The sequence below is a fragment of the Anomaloglossus baeobatrachus genome, chromosome 2, assembly GCF_048569485.1.
Source record: "Anomaloglossus baeobatrachus isolate aAnoBae1 chromosome 2, aAnoBae1.hap1, whole genome shotgun sequence".
In the NCBI taxonomy this organism is placed as follows: Eukaryota; Metazoa; Chordata; class Amphibia; order Anura; family Aromobatidae; genus Anomaloglossus; species Anomaloglossus baeobatrachus.
Window position 1 is genome coordinate 128,839,539 of NC_134354.1, and position 17,055 is coordinate 128,856,593.

At 49.5% G+C, this 17,055-nt stretch overlaps 1 protein-coding gene across 1 annotated transcript; it reads left to right on the forward strand.

Moving 5' to 3' along the window:
• The first annotated feature begins 10,584 nt into the window (after positions 1 to 10,584).
• On the forward strand, positions 10,585 to 14,625 carry LOC142287455 (protein kinase C delta type-like). Its single transcript, XM_075333441.1, has 10 exons — positions 10,585 to 10,918; positions 11,749 to 11,837; positions 11,988 to 12,158; positions 12,371 to 12,462; positions 12,593 to 12,655; positions 12,815 to 12,953; positions 13,062 to 13,253; positions 13,366 to 13,494; positions 13,587 to 13,766; positions 13,995 to 14,625. Exons 1-9 carry the CDS (start codon positions 10,585 to 10,587, stop codon positions 13,725 to 13,727), a joined length of 1,350 nt encoding a protein of 449 aa, XP_075189556.1. The 3' UTR covers positions 13,728 to 13,766; positions 13,995 to 14,625.
• Positions 14,626 to 17,055: the final 2,430 nt, after the last annotated feature.

The window sequence follows — 17,055 nt, forward strand, 5'->3', positions numbered from 1 at the left end:
AATTATTATCATGAATTTCTCATAGTTCGCCATATATTATAATTCACCCCATAGTTCTCCATGCATTATAATTCACCCCATAGTCCTCCATATATTATAATGCAGCCCTATAGTCTTCCATGTATAAAGTAGCCCTCCAATTATTATAATGAATTTCTCATAGTTCTTCATATTATAATTCACCCCATAGTACTCCATATATTATACTGCACCACATAGTCCCCAATGTTTTATAATGCACCTCCATAGTCCATGTATAAGGTAGGCTCCATAGTCCTCCATATATTATAATGTAGCCCCCATAGTCCTATATGTATTATAATGCAGCCCCATAATACCTTCATATTGTATTATGTAGCCCCATACTCCTCCATGCATAATGCACCCCTATATTCCATGTATAAGGTGTCCTTCATTTTGTATTATGCAGCCCCCCATACCTCCATATATAATAATGCAGCCAGCCTCCCCAGTCCTCCATGTATAATAATGCAGCCAGCCTCACCAGGCCTCCATGTAAAATAATGCATGCAGCCTCCCCAGTCCTCCATGTATAATAATGCATGCAGCCTCCCCAGTCCTCCATGTATAATAATGCATGTAGCCTCCCCAGTCCTCCATGTATAATAATACAGCCAGCCTCTCCAGGCCTCCATGTATAATAATGCATGCAGCCTCCTCAGTCTTCCATGTATAATAATACAGCCAGCCTCCCCAGTCCTCCATGTATAATAATGCATGCAGCCTCCCCAGTCCTCCATGTATAATAATACAGCCAGCCTTCCCAGACGTCCATGTATAAAATAGCAGCCAGCCTCTCCAGCCCTCCATGTATAGTAATGCAGACAGCCTCTCCAGGCCTCCTTGAATAATGTAGCAGCCAGCCTCTCCAGGCCTCCAGGTATAACAATGCAGCCAGCCTCCCCAGGCCTCCATTTATAATATAGCATCTAGCCTCTCTAGGCCTCCATGTATAATATAGCAGTCAGCCTCTCCAAGCCTCCATGTATAATGTGGCGCCCTGGACAAGCCAGGACGTCACAGGTACTGCAACAACACACCCCACACCCCGGTTAGGCACATCAGTCACACAAATCCTTGTTGCCTCCCTCCAGGGGCTGATGTCCACACCAGGTGGGGTGGGGCCAGGCGGTTGGCCCCACCCGCTGAGGAGTTCACATTCCTGGAGGCGGGAAAGGAGTAGGCATAGTTTGGAGAGAGTGAAGGAGTGAAGTGGTAAAGGAGCAGTCTGACTGTGTCCGGGTACGTGGCCCCGGCACCAACAGCAAGGTTGGCAGACGGTGGTGACCGTATGCAGGCGAGGCCAATTGACGCACAACCGTAAGGACCGGGGTCGGGCGGTGGCCCGCCGGTACCGGACCGGGGAGCGAAGAGAAGCCAGCACCATTCGGCAGGGCCTACAGACCCCGACCAGGCTTGGAGTCGCCGTTAAACCGGTCAAATCCGTCAGCGACGGGAACCTCCAGGGTTTCCCAGCAGCAAAGACCCGACTGAAGGCAACCGCTCAACCGTGAAGGGAAATACAGCTACCGCCACAGCTAGAGTTCCCAGGGCCAGCGCCTGCGGGCAAAAGGGGCTCCCCCTCTGCCTGTCACAAAGCTGTGTTCCTTCACAAATGTTACCCGTTATGTGTCCTTAGCCCCTCCCCACTCATACCCATTAATTAAACCTGCCATCTTCGGCTCTTCCATGGAGCGCTTACCACTTCCTGATGTCTCCTGTGTGACGCCTGCAGCACTATGATAACGTCAGCAAGGTGCTGCTTTCATCACGTTGCTGCACGTTGAAGCGGGGCTCAGTCCCGGTGCGCTGTTCAAATGTATTTATGTCTGAAAGACGCAAATACATTTGCACAGGAAGGAGGAAGCTGCGGTCACCGACATGCACACACCGCTGAGGAGCGTGACGGTGACTGCAGATACAGCGGCCCACTACAGGCACCGGCCCACTACAGGGACCGGCCATTCTGGCATTTGCCAGAATTGCCCTATGGTCAGTCCAGGCCTGGTTAGAATAGTCGGCTCTCTCATACAGTCCCTGTTTGGAAAAACATCACAGGCCTCTAATGCCCATTGATCACGATTAATATGGCCCGACAGAAAACCTGCCATCAAACAAATCAAAAAACAAACATAAATTCATTGAATATGGATGTGGAGCAATTCTATCTAAGTATAGCTCACAGATTTGCAAAAAGACTCATATAAATAACTTTAGTAATATTTTTTTTAAAAAGACCAATACAAAACATGTGTGCATCAACTATCAAGATAAAAATGGCTCCATTTAATGGTAAGAAGAAGGAAACTGGTGAAAAAGGGGGAAAAGTAAAGTAAATGGGGTCCACACAATTAGGAAAAATTCACAATTTACATCAGGAAACCTAAAAATACTTAACAGTGCAGTAAAGACAGTGTAGTCCCTATAAATCCCTATTTATAAGACTGGTATGAATAGTCTTATACCCTCATACTAAAGCCCTTGTGTAGACACTTATGTGATGACATCTGCAGGGCCGTATTTGCCACTAGGCACCCGTGGTCCCGTGCCTAGGGCGGCACGTTGCGGGGGGCGGCACTTTCTGGCAGCAAAAAAAAAATAAAAAAAAATAAATAAATAAATATATAAATTTTTTTTTTTTACATCCCCGCCCCCCGTCCTTCCCTCCGTTACACTCGGCTGTGTTCCGGGGGGGGTTGGGAGGGAGGACAGGCGCACTTCTGCTGTTTATTTAAGTACATGGCGGGCGCCAGGCATAGTGAGATGACTAACCCCGGAAGTTCCATGGCCTGCACTTCCGGGGTCAGAGGCGCGCGGGCGCCACAGTCAGCTTACTGCCCCGTGCTGCAGCGTCCAATCCTGCAGATGACACACGCCGCGGAGGAGGACGCGTCTGCAGCTGGAGCAAGCCAGAAGAGGAGCCAGCCAGAGCAGGGCGGCGGGCACCGAAGCAGGTAAGGCAGAGGCAGAGCCTAGAATGTATGGGCTCCTTACAGGTTAGTTGATGATCGTTGCAAATTGCGATGCCTCTTTTTGTCCACTGTAATCATGCAAGGGGAGGCTGGGGGGAGAGAGGCTGAGGCTGGGGGAGGCTGGGAAGAGAGAGAGGCTGGGGGGAGGCTGGGAAGAGAGGGAGGCTGGGAAGAGAGAGAGGCTGGGGGGAGGCTGGGAAGAGAGAGAGAGGCTGAGGCTGGGAAGAGAGAGGCTGGGAAGAGAGGCTGAGGGGAGGCTGGGAAGAGAGAGAGGCTGAGGCTGGGAAGAGAGAGAGACTGAGACTGGGGGGAGGCTGGGAAGAGAGGCTGAGGCTGGGGGGAGGCTGGGAAGAGAGAGAGGCTGAGGCTGGGGGGAGGCTGGGAAGAGAGAGAGGCTGGGAAGAGAAAGAGGCTGAGGCTGGGGGGAGTCTGGGAAGAGAGGGAGGCTGAGGCTGGGGGGAGAGAGGCTGAGGCTGGGGGGGAGGCTGGGGGGAGAGAGAGGCTAAGGCTGGGAGGAGAGAGAGGCTAAGGCTGGGGGGAGAGAGAGGCTGAGGCTGGGGGGAGAGAGAGGCTGAAGCTGGGGGGGAGGCTGGGAGAAGAGAGGCTGATTCTGGGGGAGGCTGGGAGGGGGAGGCTGATGCTGAGGGAGGCTGATGCTGAGGGAGGCTGATGCTGGGGGAGGCTGATGCTGGGGGAGGGGGAGGCTTGGAGGAGGGAAGCTGATGCTGAGGGAGACTTGGAGGAGGGAGGCTGAGGGAGGAGGGAGGCTGGGGGAGGAGGAGGGAGGCTGAGGCTGGGGGAGGAGGGATGCTGAGGCTGGGGGAGGCTGATGCTGGGGGAGGCTGGGAGGAGAGAGGCTGATGCTGGGGGAGGCTGGGAGAGTGAGGCTTGGAGGAGGGAAGCTGATGCTGAGGGAGGCTTGGAGGAGGGAGGCTGATGCTGAGGGAGGAGGGAGGCTGATGCTGGGGGAGGCTGGGAGGAGAGAGGCTGATGCTGGGGGAAGCTGGGAGGGTGAGGCTTGGAGGAGGGAAGCTGATGCTGAGGGAGGCTTGGAGGAGGGAGGCTGATGCTGAGGGAGGCTGATGCTGGGGGAGGCTGGGAGGAGGAAGGCTGATGCTGGGGGAGGCTGGGAGGAGGGAGGCTGAGGCTGGGGGAGGCTGAGGCTGGGGGAGGCTGGGAGGAGAGAGGCTGATGCTGGGGGAGGCTGGGAGGGGGAAGGTGAGGCTTGGAGGAGGGAGGCTGATGCTGAGGGAGGCTGGGATGAGGGAGGCTGATGCTTGGGGAGGCTGGGAGGGGGAGGGGGAGGCTTGGAGGAGGGAGGCTGATGAGGAGGGAGGCTGATGAGGAGGGAGGCTGATGCTGGGGGAGGCTGGGAGAAGGGAGGCTGATGCTGGGGGAGGCTGATGCTGGGGGAGGCTGGGAGGAGGGAGGCTGATGCTGGGGGAGGCTGGGAGGAGGGAGGCTGATGCTGGGGGAGGCTGGGAGGAGGGAGGCTGATGCTGGGGGAGGCTGGGAGGAGGGAGGCTGATGCTGTGGGAGGCTGGGAGGAGAGAGGCTGATGCTGTGGGAGGCTGGGAGGAGAGAGGCTGATGCTGTGGGAGGCTGGGAGGAGAGAGGCTGATGCTGGGGGAGGCTGGGAGGAGAGAGGCTGATGCTGGGGGAGGCGAGAGGCTGATGCTGGGGGAGGCTGGGAGGAGAGAGGCTGATGCTGGGGGAGGAGGGAGGCTGATGCTGGGGGAGGCTGGGAGGAGGGAGGCTGATGCTGGGGAAGGCTGGGAGGAGGGAGGCTGATGCTGTGGGAGGCTGGGAGGAGAGAGGCTGATGCTGGGGGAGGCTGGGAGGAGAGAGGCTGATGCTGGGGGAGGCGGGAGGCTGATGCTGGGGGAGGCTGGGAGGCGGGAGGCTGATGCTGGGGGAGGCTGGGAGGCTGATGCTGGGGGAGGCTGGGAGGCTGATGCTGGGGGAGGCTGATGCTGAGGATGGCTGATGCTGGGGGAGGCTGGGAAAAGGGAGGCTGATGCTGGGGGAGGCTGGGAGAAGGGAGGCTGATGCTGGGGGAGGCTGGGAGGAGGGAGGCTGATGCTGGGAGGAGGGAGGCTGATGCTGGGGGAGGCTGGGAGGAGGGAGGCTGATGCTGGGGGAGGCTGGGAGGAGGGAGGCTGATGCTGTGGGAGGCTGGGGGAGAGAGGCTGATGCTGGGGGAGGCTTGGAGGGGGAGGCTTGGAGGAGGGGGGCTGGGAGGAGGGAGGCTGATGCTGGGGGAGGCTGGGAGGAGGGAGGCTGATGCTGGGAGCAGGGAGGCTGATGCTGGGGGAGGCTGGGAGGAGAGAGGCTGATGCTGGAGGAGGCTCATGCTGGGGGAGGCTGGGAGGAGAGATTCTGATGCTGGAGGAGGCTCATGCTGGGGGAGGCTGGGAGGAGAGAGGCTGATGCTGGAGGAGGCTCATGCTGGGGGAGGCTGGGAGGAGAGAGGCTGATGCTGGGGTAAGCTGGGAGCAGGGAGGCTGATGCTGAGGGAGGCTGGGGGGAGAGAGGCTGATGCTGGGGGACGCTGGGGGGAGAGAGGCTGATGCTGGGGGACGCTGGGGGGAGAGAGGTTGTTGCTGGGGGAGAGGTTGCTGCTGGAGGCGGGGGGAGAGAGGCTGCTGCTGGGGGAATGGGAGGGACCAATGCTAGAGACAGAGGACAAGGGTTGAGGGATACAGCAATGACAATATCGATGGGGGGGAGTGTAAGGACTCAGAATAAGAGGGGGGCAGCATTGGGAGCTCATTATGGAGAAGGGGCAGCATGTGTGGGCTCAGTATGGAGTGGAACAATGTAGGGGGAGTCAATATCAAGAGTGGGGTAGTGTGTGTGTGTGTGTGGGTCTCAGCATAAGCGCTAGTGTGGTGGTCTTAGTATGATGAATGGGGCAGCATGGAGGTGTCATTATGGAAAAGAGGAAGGCAGCATTAGGAGCTCATGGAGAGGGGCAGAATGCACGGGACACTGTGAGGAGGGGGCAGCATGCACGGGACACTGTGAGGAGGGGGCAGCATGCATGGGACATTGTGAGGAGGGGGCAGCATGCATGGGACACTGTGAGGAGGGGGCAGCATGCATGGGACACTGTGAGGAGGGGGCAGCATGCATGGGACACTGAGGAGGGGGCAGCATGCATGGGACATTGTGAGGAGGGGGCAGCATGCATGAGACACTGTGAGGAGGGGGCAGCATGCATGGGACACTGTGAGGAGAGGGCAGCATGCATGGGACACTGTGAGGAGGGGGCAGCATGCATGGGACACTGTGAGGAGGGGGCAGCATGCATGGGACACTGTGAGGAGGGGGCAGCATGCATGGGACACTGTGAGGAGGGGGCAGCATGCATGGGACACTGTGAGGAGGGGGCAGCATGCATGGGACACTGTGAGGAGGGGGCAGCATGCATGGGACATTTTGAGGAGGGGGCAGCATGCATGGGACACTGTGAGGAGGGGGCAGCATGCATGGGACACTGTGAGGAGGGGGCAGCATGCATGGGACACTGTGAGGAGGGGGCAGCATGCATGGGACACTGAGGAGGGGGCAGCATGCATGGGACACTGTGAGGAGGGGGCAGCATGCTTGGGACACTGTGAGGAGGGGGCAGCATGCATGGGACACTGTGAGGAGGGGGCAGCATGCATGGGACACTGTGAGGAGGGGGCAGCATGCATGGGACACTGTGAGGAGGGGGCAGCATGCATGGGACACTGTGAGGAGGGGGCAGCATGCATGGGACACTGTGAGGAGGGGGCAGCATGCATGTGATACTGTGAGGAGGGGGGCAGCATGCATGGGACACTGTGAGGAGGGGGCAGCATGCATGGGACACTGTGAGGAGGGGGCAGCATGCATGGTACACTGTGAGGAGGGGGCAGCATGCATGGGACATTGTGAGGAGGGGGCAGCATGCATGGGACATTGTGAGGAGGGGGCAGCATGCATGGGACATTGTGAGGAGGGGGCAGCATGCATGGAACACTGTGAGGAGGGGGCAGCATGCATGGGACATTGTGAGGAGGGGGCAGCATGCATGGGACATTGTTAGGAGGGAGCAGCATGCATGGGACATTGTGAGGAGTGGGCAGCATGCATGGGACACTGTGAGGAGGGGGCAGCATGCATGGGACATTGTGAGGAGGGGGCAGCATGCATGGGACACTGTGAGGAGGGGCAGCATGCATGGGACATTGTGAGGAGGGGGCAGCATGCATGGGACATTGTGAGGAGGAGGAAGCATGCATGGGACATTGTGAGGAGGGGGCAGCATGCATGGGACATTGTGAGGAGGGGGAAGCATGCATGGGACACTGTGAGGAGGGGGCAGCATGCATGGGACACTGTGAGGAGGGGGCAGCATGCATGGGACATTGTGAGGAGGGGGCAGCATGCATGGGACATTGTGAGGAGGGGGCAGCATGATGTGAGGTCAATGTGCAGATCATATTTCATAATTGAGGAAGGTGTGGTGGGTATAATTTATAAGGGAGGGCAGTGTGTAGTTTATTAGGGGCAGTGTGACAGTCACAGTATATAAGTGGGGACGGTGTGGTGGGAATATTTTATACTCATGCTATGTTTTGATGTGCCCGTGGTGATCCCCATTGGGGGGGGGGTTAGTGCCCTTCGTTTCTCATTGATACTTTTTAGGCTATGTGCGCACGTTGCGCAAATACATGCAGTTACGCTGCGCTTTGTAGCGCAGCGTTACTGCATGCGTCCTGCGTCCCCTGCACAGTCTATGGAGATTGTGCAGGGGCCGTGCACACATGGCGCTTTAGAGCGCACCGCTTCAGCTACTGCCGAAGCGCTGCGTAAAAAGAAGTGACATGTCACTTCTTTCCTGCGCTTTGCCGGCAGCTCCTGCTCTGTCTATGGCAGGAGCTGCAGGCAGAGCGCATGGAATCGGCGCTCACTACGGACATTTTCTGCAGCGATTAGAAGCGCACATGTGCTCTTCAGATCGCTGCAGAAATTTCTGCAGTGAACTGAACGCAACGTGCGCACATAGCCTTAAAGTGTTTTACAGAGTAGATCTGCCTTAAACAGATGTCATGTGCGAAAACTCAGTTTTACGTTGTCAATAAGGGGCGCGACCACTTAAAGTGCCTAGGGCAGCACGAAGGCAAAATACAGCCCTGGACATCAGATACAATGAAAGATGTCCTATCCTTCTCCAAAGCCATTAAACCACGAATGGCCAAAAAAACTCAAAAACTCTTCTGGGGATTCACATTTGCTGATGTTGGATGGTAGGTCATAAAGCAGAAAAAGAAAGCTGAAACACCTAATCTGAGACCTAAAAAACCCCATCACAGGTGAGTCATTGTAAATGGAACTGGGATAGGGAGCATGAAACCCCCTCTTGTGCTCTGTGAATCAGTCAGCACAGTGTAGTAAGGAAAACTCTTACAGAGTGCTGCTTACATTCTGCTGATGGCCAATAGGGCTAAACCTGGAGGTGTTTTCCCATGAGGATAATCCCATTTTATGTGTCCTATTACGATATAATAATTATTTCTAACCTAGTATCTCTTCCATGTCACAAATGTGTCAATAACTCGATAATGAATCTTAAAGCTACGTTAAAAATGAGCACACCATTGTTTTTCTTGTGCAATACTCTATGTGTTTGATGTGTCACATGATCCCCATCCTATTGAAAAAATGAAAGCTGAATTCAAAATGGTGGCTTTGCAGATGGCCGCCATGGGCGTCACCTGGCCTCAAAGATAGCCTCTAATGTACTAATATGCCCCAAACGGTAAGGTGATATCAGCAACCACTTCCAATTTATCAGGGTGTATCCATACTTATGGCCTATCCTGTATATGGGGACTACATGATACTATATCGGGGCTAAATAATACTATATAGAGGACTATAGGGGTGCATTAAACTGTATGCAGGGCTATGGGGAGTGTATTATAATATATAGAGGACTATGGGGGGCATTATAATACATGGAGGTCTATAAGGGCTGCATTATAATATATGGAGGACTATGGGAATACACTATAATATATGAAGGACTATGGGGAGTGTATTATAATATATGAAGGACTATGGGGAATAGATTATAATATATGGAGGACTATGGGAACTGCATTATAATATATGGAGGAATATTGGGGATACATTACAATATATAGAGGACTATGGGGTTGCATTATAATATACAGAGGACTATGGGGAGTTTATTATAATATATGGAGGAGCCAAATGTCAACATAATTATCCTGTACCACAAGGGTGGCGGGGTTGGGGCAGGGCAGATCCAAATTTTGCACTGGAGCCCATTGAACTCTAGTTACGCCACTGCAAGTACCATACCTGAAATGAACTCCAGGCCTCTTATGTGCTTAATTGAGAATGATATAACAAAGGAATTGCCCACACCGGCCCATGACAACCTGGGAATCAATTGTCTAATTACTTTTATGCCCTTTAAAACTGGGGGGGGCACATATAAAGGAGATGAAATTCCTAAACCCTTCATTTAATTTGAATGGGGATACCCCCAAATGAAAGTTAAAAGTCAGGACTTTATGTCCATGTCCATTATATAACTATGACTTGAATATGTTTGAGTAAACAGGTATAAGAAAACATTTGTGTCAGTGTCCAAGTATATATGGCCCTAACTGTAAGTAATCACATTCATTTAGTTTTTTGCTTTTATTTCTCTCCTCTGTTACTCAATTCATTTGTTCAGATTCTTGATGACAATAAAGTGTAATAACTGTTCTTAAATGAGTCTTCTTGGTAGGATTGTTTTACTTGATAAAAACCTGGCATTGTAACGGAAGTATGTAGACTTTTTACATCAGTGTAGAGTCCAGTCTGTTTTGCTCACAGAAGAATATCTAATCTGAATACAAATGTTGCAAACCCTCAGCTGTGTGAAGTATAAAGTCTCTATGGCAAATAACTGTAAAAAAACCAAACAACTGTTCATAAACTCAGGCCTATCAGCCATGTCACTGGCCCATCTGTGATGTCACTTGACCTTTGGCTTTGGTTCCGCTGTGATGTCACTTGACCTTTGGTTTTGGTCCCTCTGTGAAGTCATGTGATCATTAGAATATGATGATGTCACAATTGCCTTTGTGATGTCACTGAATCAATGGAATGTCTCTGCAATCTAAATATCCCCCAGTTGTCTTCATCACTTAGTGGGTGAGGGTAATTTTTCTTGCGCTTAGCAAATTTTGGTTTGATATAAAATATATTACGGTAAAGCAGAAGGCCTGTTAAAGGAGCAGTTCCATACTACATCCTGGAGCGCCCTAGAGGTGGACAGGACCTTCCTCAGCCCAAAATGACATCTACGGAGCTGAATAATAGGAAGAGAAAGGGAGAGAGACTTGGTAAGGTGTCAAAAAAGAGCAGAATAGAAGCATCAGAGGGTGAACAAGATGGCACCAACCAAAACATTATCAAAGCTTCAAAAAGACCTGGAAGTCCGATACAGGAGAGTGTCATGAAAAAGAAAAAAAAGGAAAAACATGACACCATTATCAAAGCTTCAAAAAGACCTGGAAGCCCAATACAGGAGAGTGTCATGAAAAAGAAAAAAAAGGAAAAGCATGACACCATTATCAAAGCTTCAAAAAGACCTGGAAGCCCGATACAGGAGAGTGTCATGAAAAAGAAAAAAAAGGAAAAACATGGCACCATTATCAAAGCTTCAAAAAGATCTGGAAGCCCGATACAGGAGAGTGTCATGAAAAAGAAAAAAAAGGAAAAACATGGCACCATTATCAAAGCTTCAAAAAGATCTGGAAGCCCGATACAGGAAAGTATCAGGAAAAAGAAAAAAATGGAAGAAGAGATGGGGGACAAAACTGTTGATAGACCCAGTGTGTCCCCCGATACTGACAATGAGCAGCTCTCAGGTGAGTACAGATCCAAGACACAGAAACCAAATATCCCCAAATTTAGTTAATGACAGGATTTTCCGCCTTTGTAAGACCCCAATCATTATGATTCTGGTGTTGTTTCTCTATGGTACCCCCTATTACTGTTCTACCCCTCTGTAGTTGGCCACATTAGCATTAGATAAGAGTATTATCTTGTTACTGCAGCAATACGGTGGGCTCCAGAAATGATATTTCTATGAAGCCCCCTACAGCCTATTGTCTGTAAGTCATGTGCCTCTGGTGTTAGGGAGAGGCCGGATGGAAAAACAAAATACACAGACACACGGTGTGTACATTAAAGTTTCTCTATGAGGGCCAAACCTATTATCCCTTCTTTATTATAGTAGGAGGAGGTTTTACAAAATAGCCAATAATAATTTAACAGGACATAGAATATAAGCCAATCATTTTACATGGACGATAAGCCAATCATAATACAGATTGTTAGATTTAATGAAACCACATTGTTAATAATGAATTGCATAATTATAAAAGCATCTCATTTATTGGTAATGCTAAGAAATTTGCCTATAATATATTTTTTTGTATAGTCTGCTATTTTGGTTCTGCAGTGGCATATCTTCTTGTGTAGTGCTGCGGTTGTTTGCTCCAGAAGGCTTAATTAGAGCAAAGGTTATGATATATAGTAAAAAAGTAAGAATAAAGACAAATCACATAAACAGTGAAAGTTGAGATTTATATAAGAAGTCAGATAATGTAGCAAAATGGAGATTAAGTTGCATGAAATATTATATTCACATTCAGATATTGGCTTTGTCTCATCTTATTTCTCCCTTCTTCATCAGGTACAACACCAGATGAATCTCCCATCATTGTGACGGGAGTGGAGAGCTTCACCTTCCATAAAATCCTTGGAGAGGGATCATACGGTAAAGTAAGTATTAGGGATTGTGGTAACGTCTTCCTCATGTGTGTGATGTGGAGTAGTAATATGACTCTAGGAGCATCACTGCTTCACATCGTCTCATCACATCTCATGGCAGGACGAACCTTTCCTCCAGTTCTAAAGCTCTGTTTCTTCCAGGTCATGTTGGCCACACATCAGGCCTGCCAAAAACAAGTGGCAGTGAAAATGGTGAAGAAAAGGCTCCTAGTCAAGGACTCGAGAGATAATGTCCTGATAGAGCGACAGGTTCTGGAGATGACTAGGAAGAGTCCTTTCATTTCTCGGGCTTTTGCCACCTTCCAGTCCCAGGTAAGTGGCTCATAATCCAACAGTTCTGAGTCATCAATGTATTAAATGAATACAGTCTATGTGCCAATTTGTGTGCAATGTTCTTCTAGCCACAGCCATAGTATTTGTTACAAGAATGTGACCTAGAAGAACATTGATTACAATCAGTGCAACCAGTGTCCCCTACCTACAATATGCCATTAACCCCTATTATCTCCTCTGTTTTATCACAGGAACACGTCTTCTACGCCATGGAATATCTGAGTGGAGGAGACCTTACAGGCTTCATGACAACTAATGCCCCTTTACCCATTCCAGCCACCAGGTAAGATAGAACATCGTATATTAGATTAAGATAAGAGTTGTCAGAGATATTTGGCTTTATGTCATTATCAGTCTCTTAGTTTAGTGGATGAAATATTGGATTTTGATGGTTTTCTTTTTTTCCGCATCAGATTTTTTGCAGCTGAGCTGATCTGTGGGCTGCAGTTTCTCCACACCAGTGGCATCATACACAGGTAAGTGTGGCACATCTTCTATGTAGACCTGGTATGAATAGTCTTATACTCTCATCCTAATGCCCTTGTGTAGACACTTCTTATCTCAGGTCACAATGGGGATCTTCAGCCCAGCTAATATAATACATTTGGTATTTTGTCATCTCTTTCCTCTACTAGAGACATAAAACCAGACAACATCTTACTGGACAACAATGGTCATTTGAAGATCGCTGATTTTGGTCTTGCCGTGATGAACATCTTTGGCAATGCAAAAACTTCAGGATGGGCCGGGACGCTTGCATACATGGCTCCTGAGGTGAGGAATCATTTACATGTCCCTCAGTCTTCTCAATAAAAGGCTGGACATCTCCATGTTTTCTGCTGTCTGGTCAATATTCTTATTGTCTTCTTTATGTCTTCACAGATACTTCTAGAGAAGCCGTACAACAAAGCAGTGGACTGGTTCTCTGCTGGTGTTGTGATATATGAGATGGCTACTGGCAGATATCCCTTCGTTGAAGATGAAATTGATGAGAATATCAAGAAGGCACTGATCAATGATGATCCCGCCTTCCCAAAAGAACTGGACCCCCACGTCAAAGCCGTCATAGAGGGGGTGAGTATAATGCCACATGTCAGTAATAAAGTGGTTGAATATAATGAAAAACACAACAATAAAAATTGAAAGCAACTGGAGACTGAATAAACTTCTTCATTATATGTTCCAGCTCTTGGATAAATCACCAGAGAGTCGGCAGAAATTTGTGGACAACATAAGAGAACATCCATTCTTTATGGAGATCAACTGGACAGAAATAGAAGGCGGCAAAGCACCTCCACCATTCCACCTACCACCTGTAAGTATATGACCCAGAGAATATGGTGACAGCAGTACATCTCTATTGTGTGTCTTTTTATGAACACTAGTTCTTGTATCTTCTGTCCACAGCCACCAGTGATGACATCAGATACAATGAAAGATGTCAATTTTTCCAAAGCCATTAAACCACGAATGGCCAAGAAAAATCAAAAACTCTTTTGTGGATTCACATTTGCTGATGATGGATGGAAGGTCGTAAAGAAGAAATAGAAAGCTGAAACATCGGAGACCTAAAAAACCCCATCACAGGTGAGTCATTGTAAATGGGACTGGGATAGGGAGCATGAAACCCCCTCTTGTGTCCTGTGAATCAGTCAGCACAGTGTAGTCAGGAAAACTCTTATAGAGTGCTGCTTACATTATGCTGATGGCCCATAGAGCCAAACCTGGAGGTGTTTTCACATGAGGATAATCCCATTTCATATGTCCTATTAAGATATAAAAGTTATTTCTAACCTAGTATCTCTTGTTGTGTAGGTCACCTTCCACAGGATCTGAAGGGCTATAAGATGGTGGAAATGAAAAAACGTGACTTGCAGTGTAATATGCAGCCATATCCACTCCTCTCTATTGGAGGCTGGGGGTTTTGCTGCAATCTGGTACTCTGCAGTGTCCGAAAACAAGAAGAAGCTGGAGACCATGACAATCCTACCAGGAGTCAGTAAAATGACCGTGGACCAGAACTTCTAGATGGCATGTTGCCTCAATTACTAGAAGTGTCCTGAGGGTCGTGACCTGCAGTGTAACTTGCAGCCATATCCGCTCCTCCCTATTGGAGGCTGGAGGTTTTGCTGCAATCTGGTTCTCTGCAGTGTCCGAATACAAGAAGAACCTGGAGACCATGAAAATCCTACCAGGAGTCAGTAAAATGACCGTGGACCAGGACTTATAGATGGCATGTTGCCTCGTGCCCCCAGGGAAGGGCAGTTATCCGTAGGCCATGGTTCCCTAGAGGTTTCCCCCACAGGGGGTTTTTCCTCTCCTGAGTGCCGACGGATAAACACAACATGAAAACAAGGGCAACCTGTCATCCTCTACCCTCGGTAGAGCTCATACTACAATCACTAGTGGCAAAGAGTAACCTAAGAGGACTTTTACCATCAATAAACAGGACAATTCACTTCATGTGATAGTAATAGTTTTATTTTATATCTTATGTATATGTATTTTTTCTTTTACCCTTAAAGAGAACAGGGTGTAATTTATTAATAACTTTTATTTACGTCAGAGCTGAAATCCTGGTTACTACGGGTCACTGCTTCACTCTTCCTTCCAATAATTTGGATACATTTCTCCTATTGTGTTTTATTACTAAAAGCTCAGCCAGGGAGTAACACCTCAGTATATATCTGCCTTCAGTCCCTACATTTCTGAAAGATTCAGCTGTTCTTTCCTAAGGTGACACTTCCACTGGCTACCAGGTATATGGGTCTGGCCACTGTTCCCGGTTTGATGCCATCGTAACCCCTTAACAACCGCCAATACGCATTAAAATGGCGGTCACTGAGGGAATAGTGAATAAGGAAATTGCGCTGCCAGAGCTGCAAAATCTCTGTGGTTTTAGCTACCAGGGCTAACAAAGAACCTGGAGAACACAAGCAAGGCGAGTTAAAAAACGGCGATTTTGTACCTCTCTCTTTTCCCCTTGTAGTTGTACTGGGAGAGACGAGAGATACAAGTGCCGTCCTGTCAGTGAAATTAGAATCAAGTTCCAGATCAAATCAATAAATCCTTCCCCAATCTCCTGATTATCGCCCTCAGATCATCGCCCCCACAGCCATCTCCCGTGTCATCCCCCTAATCAGATTATGTTGGGGTTTTTTATTTTAATCTTATGACTTTATTTTTATTTTTTTATTTGCCATTATCTGGGTTAGGGTTTAGTGTTAGGGTTTTTTTTAAAAAAAAGTAAAAAAAAATTTAAAAAAGAAAAATCATAAAATACAACAAAGAAATATCAGTGTTAGATTAGGTATAGGGTTACTAGTGTTAGGTTAGCTTTTAGGTTTTTTCTTTTATGTTAGGCAAGCAGAAATATACAATAGTTGCCCTCGGAGTGTTTACTATGGAGCAGGCGTACTCACTGCTTTGCTCCAGCAGTTGCGGGGTGGATATTAAATCTGGCTCTAAAGCAGAATTGTTTTCAGATAGTGATGACTCTGCTTCCTCCACTGGATCCCACAGCCCGATGGTAGCAAAGTCAGTCGTCACTGCTGAAACGTCAGCGTCAGGGCCAAGTTCTGCAGTCACCTGTTCACAGAGGTATCCCGAACAGTCCTTTCCATCACAACTTCCCCAGTTTTTAGTAGTCTATGGATTAAAAGTTGATGTCACTAATTTTAACTCATTTGATTTTGGTCATTGTCATGTCATTCTGTCATTCCGCCAAATTATCCCCTTCAAGTGAGCAAACTGCAGTATAAAACTATACAAAATGTGCGAGAGCACAACCCGGTACACATGTGTATCGCCCCCGTGTCAGCGGCCGAGCCGCTCGGATCCAGAGCCGCGGTGGCTCGAGGGGTCTCCGGATCCGGGGGGTCCATGCGGACACTCAAATGAAAGGGGGGTTATATACAGGGGTTTTTTGTAAGTAAGGTTCGTAACGCCACCCACGGTGCATGGTAATGTGAGGGACCACCGCTGCGGTTGGGGAGCCCGGTGACGATGGTGTAGCAGCTTGATGTTTTAACCCCTCCGTGGGTAGGGGGGTTTGTGTTCCGGGGCCCGTCGGAAGGTTGGTGAATGGGTGCTGCTGGGGTAGGAACAGGGGTGTCTCAGTGTACTCACTCAGTCCAGGAATAACCACACCGACAGCTTGTAAACCAGAATTCTGAGCACCACTGCAGCCTGTGGGGAGTACGCTGGGGTCCGTGCGTTTGGTGTTGCTGTTGATTTGCGGCCTTGACCTTGGCACCTCTGCCTCTATTGGACCCGTGGGTATAAAACTCTTCGGGTCCCGCTCACCCGTATGGCTAACGGAGTGAGTTTGCTCTCAGGGTTCACACGTAGGATTTCTTTGGACTGTATTAGGAAAGTCCAATCCCATCAGTGCGCTAGTACCCCGATTTTGGAGCGGATTGGGGATGACACTTGAAGTCTTCACCCCCGTCGGGTAAATTATCAGAACATGTGAAGCTACTTTCCGGCCTAGGGTCCACGTAACCCGTCGTGCCCTAACCCTGCCCGGTGATAGCTCAAGCTCGCCGGCCGCCCTCCTCGGCAGTCTGTGCCCCTTGACACTGTCCCCTGCGACCGGGGTTCCAGCTCCTACCAGACCCAAACCACCGTTTGCCACCTAGTACATAGGAGCTCTCCTCCATGGCCTCTCCTAACGAGAGCCACCACTATCTCCTCTCCTTTCACTCTCCACTCCTCAACTCTCCAAGCTCAACTGACACTTTCCTCACTTTCCCCTCACCAACCCCCCATGTGGGCGGCCCTATTCCCCTTAGGCCCCCGAAATGGTGTGTCTGTTAGGTTAAAGTGGGAATTGTTCCTAGGGTTTTGATTGGACAAGCTGTTAGCAACACAAAAG

Coding starts and splice junctions, on each gene's coding strand:
- LOC142287455 (XM_075333441.1), top strand. CDS start 10,585: ATGAAAAAGAAAAAAAAGGAAAAGCATGACACCATTATCAAAGCTTCA. Junction 12,463..12,592: donor TTACCCATTCCAGCCACCAG/GTAAGATAGAAC, acceptor TTTCCGCATCAG/ATTTTTTGCAGCTGAGCTGA. Junction 13,254..13,365: donor TCAAAGCCGTCATAGAGGGG/GTGAGTATAATG, acceptor TATATGTTCCAG/CTCTTGGATAAATCACCAGA.